The 9896-nt window shown below is 43.5% G+C and overlaps 1 protein-coding gene across 1 annotated transcript in view; it reads right to left on the bottom strand.

The window, feature by feature from the left end:
* Positions 1–8145: 8145 nt before the first annotated feature.
* The window catches only part of LOC118005904 (zinc finger protein 709-like), a 55668-nt gene continuing 53917 nt past the window's right edge, over positions 8146–9896 (bottom strand). Inside the window, exon 6 of the mRNA XM_034998288.1 lies at positions 8146–9896. This exon is cut by the window's right edge and continues 940 nt beyond it. Within this exon, the coding sequence (XP_034854179.1) occupies positions 9549–9896 (348 nt within the window). The 3' untranslated portion in view covers positions 8146–9548.

Here is a 9896-nt window from a genome sequence, read left to right as displayed (position 1 = left end):
AGTTTGTGTTCCTATAGGTCACTGGCTCGAGTGGCTTCCACTCCCAGTTCATTACTCAGAGGCACTTTAAGAAAGTAAGGCAAGTACAAGTGGATTTGGGTGGCTGGATCAAAGGGGAGAAAGCAGGTAGAGCCTTTAATGTGTCAAGGAGTTGAGGCTTTGGGTTTTAAAGGCTTGACCCTCCTACCATAAGCACAAAAAGTAAAGGGCCATGTGTGAACTCTCTTAGACTTGTTGTCCATTATGGGCCAGGCAGGGTGAGTGCGTATCTAAAGCCAATAATCAAACATCAAAAAAGGAGTCAGTGTCTTTTTTTTTTTTTTTTTAAGATTTTATTTATTTGACAGCACAAGCAGGGGGAGCGGCAGGGAGAGGGAGGAGCAGCCTTCCCGTGGAGCATGGAGCCCAACGTGGGGCTCGATCCCAGGACCCCAGGATCATGATATTAGCTAAAGGCAGATGCTTAACTGACTGAGCCACCCAGGTGCCCCAGGAGTCAGTGTCTTTATTAAAGTTCACTCTTTGATGATTGTTGACTGAATTATGCCACATTGCATTTATATGAATTTGAATTTTATTTTAGATTTTATTTATTTGAGGGGCACCTGGGTGGCTCAGTCGTTAAGCGTCTGCCTTCTGCTCAGGTCATGATCCCAGGGTCCTGGGATCAAGCCCCGCATTGGGCTCCCCGCTCTGCAGGAAGCCTGCTTCCCCCTCCCACTCCCCTGCTTGTGTTCCGTTTCTCACTGTGTCTCTATCAAATAAATAAGTAAAATCTTAAAAAAAAAAAATTTTATTTGAGAGAGCATGCCAGAGAGAGAGAGAGCGCACAAGCGGGGAGAAGGATCAGAGGGAGAGAGAGAAGCAGACTCCCCACTTAGCGGAGAGTCCAACATGGGGCTTGATCCCAGGACCCCAAGATCATGACCTGAGCCGAGGGCAGATGCTTAACTGACTGAGCCTCCCAGGCGCCTTTGAATATGAATTTTTAAAGCCATGTGAAAAGCACAAGCAACATGTTATAATCAAGATGAGAAAAACTTGAAAAAGCATCAGAATCTAGTCATCCCAAGGTTTTGGGAGAGATTCAGGAATATCATGTCAGTAGGCTTTCAGAGCTCTGTTCAATTATTTTATTGTTTGTTTATTTATTTATCATACAGCACACCATTAGTTTTTGATGAAGTGATCCATGATTCATTATTTGTGTATAACACTCAGTGCTCCATGCAGTACATGCCCTCCTTAATACCCATCACTGGGCTAACCCATCCCCCCACCCTGTTCAATTATTTTAGTAATGTTATTGGTTCTTTTTATCCGTTGTCTCGTTTGTTATCGATGACACTTTGCCAGTGTTGTCTACATGCAGTAAGCAATCCCTTTAAGGGAGCGGAACTCTCCCTGCCTGGCCAATAAATAGTCCAAAGCCAAGTAGTCATCAGCTACCATAGTTGTCAGTTTTCCTCCATGCAAAAACATCTAAAACACTAGCTGCCTGCTGCATGTGCTTAAAGTGTTTTGGATGTGAGTCAATGATGTGAGATTGTTGAATGATGTCGTATGTGCCCGGGACAGTGCCAGTGCCTCCCGTGACAATGACTGCGTGAGTGTATATGTGCTGCCGAAGCGAGCACAATGACTGTGTGAGTGTAACTGGTAGGAAAATACCCCATTTGTGTTGAGATGGCCCTGAGGTGGTTTTGAAAGAGGGAGGCCAAAAGGAAATATGGACACGCAGGGGACAGAGTACAGGTGACGTTAGGAGGAAGGTCCGGGGTGGGATATAAGAGTGTTGGCTGTTGGGCATTATTACAATAAATAAGGGCCTGTGAAATTGACCATTTTGACATAAATGTCAGATGCAGAATGGCCTCTTCCTCTTTTTTTAATTCATGTGACAGAGAGATGGGGGGGCAGTATGAGCAGGGGAGAGAGGCGGAGGGAGAGGGAGAAGCAGACTCCTCGCTGAGCCAGGAGCCTGATATGGGGCTCGATCCCAGGACCCTGAGATCATGCCCTGAGCTGAAAGCAGACGCTCAACCATCTGAGCTCCCCAGGCGCCCCCGTCAGATGCAGAAAGGCCTCTTCTATAACGTGCCGGCAAACGTGATGACAAGAACAAAGTAACGGGCCCTAAAGACTGAGGGTTGAGTCTAACTAATGCCTTGAGCAGCAGGAAGACCCATTTAGCAGACGGCAAGGTTTGTCTAAGTAAGACATTCTTGCTTCTATGAGGGCTGTAGCCTGGGCTTGTAAGACGCAAGCCCCAATGAATGCCTTTTTCAAGAGCCCAGTGTGTTCTTTTTCTTTTACTTTCTTTTTTTGAGAAATGAGTTGATCACATCAATGTCTAGAATGTCTTAGTCCTTGCATTTTGGTTTCATCAGCGGCATGTCTGATAGGATAAGTGAGTAATGTCTCTGCATATCTAACATGGTCTGATCATAGCAAGTAGCCCTAGGGGATAAGGGGCCATATATACATATATAGCAAGTAGCCCTAGGGGATAAGGGGCCATATATACATATATAGTCTATTTTCTATTTGCTATAACCCCCTCCTTGGCCTGGGAATTCTGTCCATTGTTTATTTTCCCAGTGGCGTGATTTTTCACAACAGGTGCCTTGGTCAGTCACTAAGCTGTGTTGGAGAAGTCCTTTGCATTCTTTCTGCCTAGAGCGTTTAGGGTAGCTGTCTCTGTGGTTTCATATTTCATGGGCACAAAGGGCCAAGGTCAGTATTAGGTCTGAGATGTCAGTATGAGTCTCAGACATTTGAGTTAATTTATCGCCCTGAGTGTTGAAATAAGCCTCTGGAGTTTGAAGTTTAATATGTACAGAGTCAGGAGGGACCTTGATTTGTACTTGCATAATTGTGATTCAAGATATTCTTAGAGTTCTTTATCCCAAAGGGAGCAACCCTGGGTAGGGAGTTGTTTCTATTGGTGCGACCAAACAAGCTATCATCGGCAATGGCCAAAGGATGTGTAAAAATGTGCAGGAGAGTTTGACTCTTGGCCAGGGCATCCTGCAGTGCTAGCATGATTGCCTGGAATTTGAGTAACTGAGCTGATACTTGGGTGCAGTCTTTGATCAGGGACGGCCTATTTGATCTGGGAACAGAAGTTATTTCTGCAGTTGACTTCATCAGGTAAGGTAGTGGTACAGGGTCCATAAAGTACATGAACTCTTCTGGTCATTCATGTAATCCCAAGGGACTCCCCAAATGGCTAGTGGGTCTAGAAAAGGGGTGACCTCCTCCAGAATGATCACATCGTCCTTTCTCCTGTAGGTGGGATATGCCAGAAGGCCCTTTTTTTTTTGCTCTGTCCTATAGGTACCAATAGCTTTTTTTTGTTGTTAAGATTTTATTTATTTGACAGAAAGACACAGCAAGAGAGGGAACACAAGCAGGGGGAGTGGGAGAGGGAGAAGCAGGCTTCCCACTGAGCAGGGAGCCCCATGCGGGGCTCAATGCCAGGACCCCGGGATGATGACCTGAGCCGAAGGCAGACACCTAATGACTGAGCCACCCAGGCGTCCCTACCAATATCTTATCAATGAAGAGGCCTTTGTGGTAAAAAAACAAGCCTGGACTCATGACCCAAGGCAAAATGAAACGCTGGCTGCATTGGATCATCAGCTCAGGGCCCGTGAGAGCTTCTGTTTCCAGGAAGACTGGGTATTGCCAACAGCGGCTGGGCTGAGAACAGCTACTTGTACGAGAATGCTGTGGCCATCATAGCTGTTTGGAGATCCTGGGAGGTCTGAAAGGAGGCTGCGGAAGCCTCTATGGAATAGGAGACTGGGATGGGAGACACTAATGGGAGTGACCGTTATTTGATCAGATTCTAGAGCCATTTGTTTTTCCATTCAAAGTCATTCAATTTGTATTTTGTGGCTAAGCAAGCAGAGCAGGTTAATTTTGCAACAGCCAAGATTGTTGTGGCTGAAGGGCATGTGCCCCGTGATGTACCTTCTGCCCACGCACCTCACAGCCCCTGCTGCTGTTAGAGAAGTGTTCCAGAGTGGGACAGGTGTGGGTTCTAAAGATGCTTCCCAGTAAGCAGGCAAAGTCAGCTTGCGATGGGAAACTAAGAGCTGTACGTGGCCTCAGGATGGCAAGGGAAGGATAGGATACTGATGCTTAGGCGTTAGGAGGTCCTCAGATCGTACTTGGGGGAGAACTGCAGGGTGCACCCTCATGTTTCAGAACCACAGTATTTCCAAAGATCTGACTGAGGAACCTTAGATTCTGGGAGCCCTCTCACTTTAGGTGCAGACGTGATTGCAAGAAAAGGTCTGTTGGGGACTGAGTCCTTCTTCCTCAGTCCTTCAGTTCTTCCTAAGTAGTATCTCCAATACAGTGGAAAGAAGAGTTGCACACATGACAATCAAGGTTCAGCAAAATTTAATATTCTCCCAGCATATGAAAGCATTTTTATTGTTTTCTATTAATCATTTTGAGTATATACACACATACTATTTATAGTGGGGAGTTTCCACAAATCTGTAGTAATACTACCATCAAAAGATGAACCCCAGGGCCACCTGGGTGGCTCAGTCGTTAAGCGTCTGCCTTCAGCTCAGGTCATGATCCCAGGGTCCTGGGATTGAGCCCCGCATCAGGCTCCCTGCCTGGCGGGGAAGCCTGCTTCTCCCTCTTCCACTCCCCCTGCTTGTGGTTCCCCCTCTCGCTGTCTCTGCCAAGTAAAATCTTAAAAAAAAAAAAAAAAAAAAAAAAAAACCCCAGAACACTCTTGTACTAAACCCCTCCACCACTGACCACTCATGTTTTAGGTTCCTATGTTTGTCTTTCCCAGAATGTAATATAAACAGAACCACTGCCTATGAGTCATTTGTGAAATTTGATGGAAAATTTGTAAAAGTGAAAATTTCTTGCAGTGCTTTTCTGAGTTTAAAATTTTGATAATGCCCAGTTACCTAGGTAGCACACATTAGATCTCCAAACGTGAGAGATGTTCTCCTGTGCTTAAGTTTCTCTTATGTAAGATGGAAGGAGTGATTGGTGAAGGCATCCAATGAGAGACCACTAATCATGAAATTACTGCCACAGTGCTAAGAAATGTCTGTCAGTACTAAAAAATGAACAGGATTGACTTTCCTTTGCTCTTTAATAAAACTCAAAGTGGTTACTTTTAAATTCTCCCAGGGGCGCCTGGGTGGCTCAGTCGTTGAGCGTCTGCCTTCGGCTCAGGTCATGATCCCGGGGTCCTGGGATCGAGCCCCGCATCGGGCTCCCTGCTCAGCCAGGAGCCTGCTTCTCCCTCTTCCACTCCCCCTGCTTGTGTTGCCTCTCTAGCTGTCTCTCTGTGTCAAATAAATAAATCTTAAAAAAAAAAAATAAATTCTCCCAGCCCATAATATGTGCCAGAAGTGTGAGCATATGGAAATGACACTTGTGGACAGTGAGGTGGGCTGTGGGGCTTTGTGGATCATTCAAACAGAAAGCTTCCAATTACTCCTCTTACAGAAAGACATTTCCCATATTTTTCCTTTTACATTAAAATTAGGATATTACTCAAAATGATACTTTGTGACTGCAGCTTTCCTTAGTTATTCCTTGGATAACTGCCTTCTAAACATAGCTATTTTTGGTGTTTCCACTGGAAAATCACACGTATAAATACCACTCTGCATATAATAAACTCTGGATGGGCTAGAACAGTGCAGATCGTCATAACCTTTTTTCAAACTGGGAGAGACCCCAGGGTTTAATGGGGGGTTTATATTATGCAGTTAATATAGAAGCAAAATATATATATATATATACATACACACACACACACACAAAGAAGCAAAATTTAAGTGCCAAATACTATAAAACTTAAATACAGGTAAATTGAAATGCTCTCAAATGATGTTAAACACGAAAAAATACCGCAGATATCTGTGGCCCCAGTCAGTGGCAAGTTTCAAGCCCCAGATATCCAGGCCCCAACTCATGATCACATATTCCATACAGAAAACTGCAAAAAGGAAGATGAACTAGGTCTGTATCTTTATGGGGACTCTTCACTGTTAATCACAGGAATGCTGGACTTTCTCCATTTGTACTGCCCTCTATTTACTTCCATACCCAAGCTGTTCCTGAAAGCCTTTAAGATGTATTACATGGTGGGAATTCAAGTGGTCAGTAGTGACATCCTCACTCAGGCTCCTTTCCTCCTAGAAAAGATACATTCCCAGCCTCCCTGTTATTTCGTGACGTTGCTTACTTTTCTTCAAAGCCCTTACTTCCATCTTATTACCCAGGTTTTACTATTTGTTAACCATCTCTCTTTTCCCACAAAAATATGAGCACCAGGACTGCAAGGACTTGTGTTTAATGCCTCTATATTGAAATCCTACACTGATTTTATTATTTTTGCTACACTGGGTATGTTTTGAGTACACACTGTCTGACAGATGAGGGATGTTCAAAGATTAGCATCAAGAGTAGTCTCTGAGGGGCGCCTGGGTGGCTCAGTCATTAAGCGTCTGCCTTCGGCTCAGGTCACGATCCCAGTGTCCTGGGATCGAGCCCTGCATCGGGCTCCCTGCTCCAGGGGAAGCCTGCTTCTCCCTCTCCCACTCCCCCTGCTTGTGTTCCCTCTCTCACTGTTTCTCTGTCAAATAAATCTTTAAAAAAAAAAAAAAAAGAGTAGTCTCTGAGCAAGAAAGGCATGATTGGAACAGGAGTCCTGTTTTTTTTCCCCCCGCTAGGTTTTGTTCTCTCATAATTTACCTAAACTTACAGGCTTGGTGACATCATAAAGGAGATATTAAACACAGTTTACTAAGAAGTGAAATTACATATTTTCACTGAGGTTCTCAGAGGTAAATAGTGTCCATCAGTTCACTGTAGGAAATATACTAGTGTTTAGATAATGAGTAGGTAGGGCAACAGCTCTTCTAGGGGACTGGCCTTGCCAAATCTTACAGTGCTGAGGAGAAAAACAGCAAACACTTCCATCAGACAAAGCAATTTGGTGATCATGATGGATCAAGACAAAAAGAAGGGTATTTTGTAACCATGTCTCTCAAAATGGAGAAGAAACCATTCTAAGTCACAAAAATAACCAAAATTCTCCTCTCCTTAATAATATGACTGACTGGAGCTTCTTATAGGCGTAGCCCCACTACACTGGGAATCATAATCATCTTCTAGAAGGTAAAGACAATGGTAGACTTGTTTACCTCCACAAAGCATCCAATACATCCAGAACCTTCTTGCCGTTACTAAGTAGTAATGAAATCACCTAGCAAAAACCCAAATCATGTAAGTCCTTTGAAACACTCATTTAGGGTTTGCAGTCCTTTATTTTTTAAATATTTGAGAGAGAGAGCACATGAGCAGGGATAGAGGGAGAGGGAGAAGCAGACTCCCCTGCTGAGTGGGGAGCCTGATGTGGGGCTTGATCCCAGGACCCTGAGATCATGACCTGAGCCACAGGCAGATGCTTAACCAACTGAGCCACCCAGGCACCCTGCGGTCCTTTTTTTAAAGTAGGCCCCATGCCCAGCTTGGAGCCCAACATGGGGCTCAAACTCACAACCCTGAGATCAAGACTTGAGCCGAAACTGAGAGTCAGATGCTCAACCAATTGAGCCACCGAGGCACTCCTGCAGTCATTCTTATTACTATAGTTCACCACACCCCTGCTGACTGCTGATGTCAACGTAGTGGGTTTGTCTAGCAAGAGGACACTGACCAAATGAGAAGTTTCATGACAAAGACTGTACCTATGAAAGAATGAAAAGTACCTCAACATGTGTACAACACAAGGTAATATCGAGAATGTATGCTTAACTTGACAAAATTACAAAGTTGATTGGAAAATTCATAATTACAATGGGATATTTTAATATATGCTCTCAGGAAATGAGAGACTCAGTATATGTTAGCATACAAATTAAAACAGTTAATAAAATGTTTTAAGATTTTATTTGAGAGCGAGAACAAGCTCAAGAGCATGAGTGGGGGAGAAGGAGAAGCAGACTCCCCACTGAGCAGGGAGCTCGATGCAGGGCTCGATCCCAGGACTCTGGCATCATGACCTGAGCCAAAGGCAGATGCTTAACGACTGAGCCACCCAGGAGCCCCAGTTAATAAAATGTTTTAAGAAATGACTACAGAAGATTCTGTTTGACAAATGCATTGCTTTTAATCACATACAATCAACCATACTTGAAAATATACCGAGGAATGACGCACAGCGGTGAGCAAACCTGTCTGACAGGAGGGAGGGGGTCAGCAGTAGCTGCAGCCGAGGAACAAAGTCCACAGTGGTTCTTTTGGTCACTGTAGCACTCACAGTGGAATCAGGAGTACATGGTCACTAGCAGTATTACCAAAACAAGGTATTTACTACACAAATTAGACCTTAAATGAATATGATACAGAGGAGAGTCTGAGCACCAGAGAGTACTCCCACCCATGAAAGTTCAGATTAGTTGCCTGGTGGACACTTGAGGGCTGGCAGGAAAATCCAAACTGTGATGGATCTTTGATGCCGAACTTGTGAAGGTATATGTGGAAACCTACACCTCTGAGAAATGAAGTCGAGCAGTTAATTGTGGTTTTGAGGACACTCTTGACTAGGAGGGCAAGGGATCAGGAAAACAGGCTGCAAGCAGGGATCCTCAAAGCTCCTGTACAGCTCTGTCTGGTGGCTCTGAAACCTGATGCCTCCTGTGCTCCTGCCTTTCAAATCTCACACAAGTGAGGCTACAGGTATAGAATCACAAAGGAAACAGATTCTAGAAAATGTCACATTACCCAGGTGACAAAACACAATTTAGGAGTGCCATCTCCAATTCTACATTTTGTTATCCAATGACTGGTCTGTCTTAATGCAAAGGTGATTATTCAAATCTCAGCCAGAAGGAATGGCAAAGGCCAAAAGATGGAAATAACTGATCAGACAATACTTAATACACTCTGCGTATTTACAAATTTATGCCATCTTTTTATTAGCAAGGAAAATGGAATTAAGTCTCTTCTGGCCAAAACAAGAATTGGTTTTCTCCCAAGAAAGATGGAATATATCATGGGTAATGGATATCCAGTAGCTGACACAGGAGGCCAGTAGGAAAATACCAAAGCATCATTTATCGATAATTCAATGAAAACATTATATAAAAATTAAATCTACTTGCACATTTAGAAACCACTTCAATACACCCATGGATCAAACAAACTCCAAAATGGAAAGAGAAAAATGTTATCAACTGATTTAAGGAGAAAATATCTATTAATCTTTAAACAGTAATAAGAGTACTTACAGAATTATCTCACCTCAGTGTTCATTTTTGAAAGTAGTAAATATCCACAGTCCAGAGATCCACTTTAAGAATGAGGCACTGATCATGTATTTCTAACTTTTATAATGATTCGTGTTACAGTTTTCTGGAACATTATACATGGATTAATTTGTATCAGGGTTTCTTATATTTGTTGGATTTCTTTCCAGTGGGGGTTTTCACATGTAAGGATGAAGGTCAATTGATGTTTTTCCCACACTGCTTACATTCAAGAGGTTTCTATTCAGTATGAGATCTCTCATGCCTTCGAAATGAATTGGGACGACTAAAGGCTTTTCCACATTCTTTACATTTGTATGGTTTCTCTCCAGTGTGCATTCTCACGTGTCCTCGAAAGGTAGTGCGATAAATAAAGGCTTTTCCACATTCCTTACACTCATAGGGTTTTTCTCCAGTGTGAGTTTTTTCATGTGTTCGAAAGGATGTGTAACAACTAAAGGCTCTACCACATTGTTTACATTCATAGGGCTTCTCTCCTGTGTGAGTTCTTTCATGTATTCGAAATGAACTGGGAAAATTGAAGGCTTTCCCACATTCCTTACATTTATAAGGTCCATCTCCAGTGTG

This window comes from Mirounga leonina, unplaced genomic scaffold (assembly GCF_011800145.1).
Source record: "Mirounga leonina isolate KUSES-001 unplaced genomic scaffold, KU_Mleo_1.0 Mir_94, whole genome shotgun sequence".
In the NCBI taxonomy this organism is placed as follows: domain Eukaryota; kingdom Metazoa; phylum Chordata; class Mammalia; order Carnivora; family Phocidae; genus Mirounga; species Mirounga leonina.
Note: the sequence above shows the minus strand (reverse complement) of the source record. Positions and strands in the feature narration are given on the sequence as shown.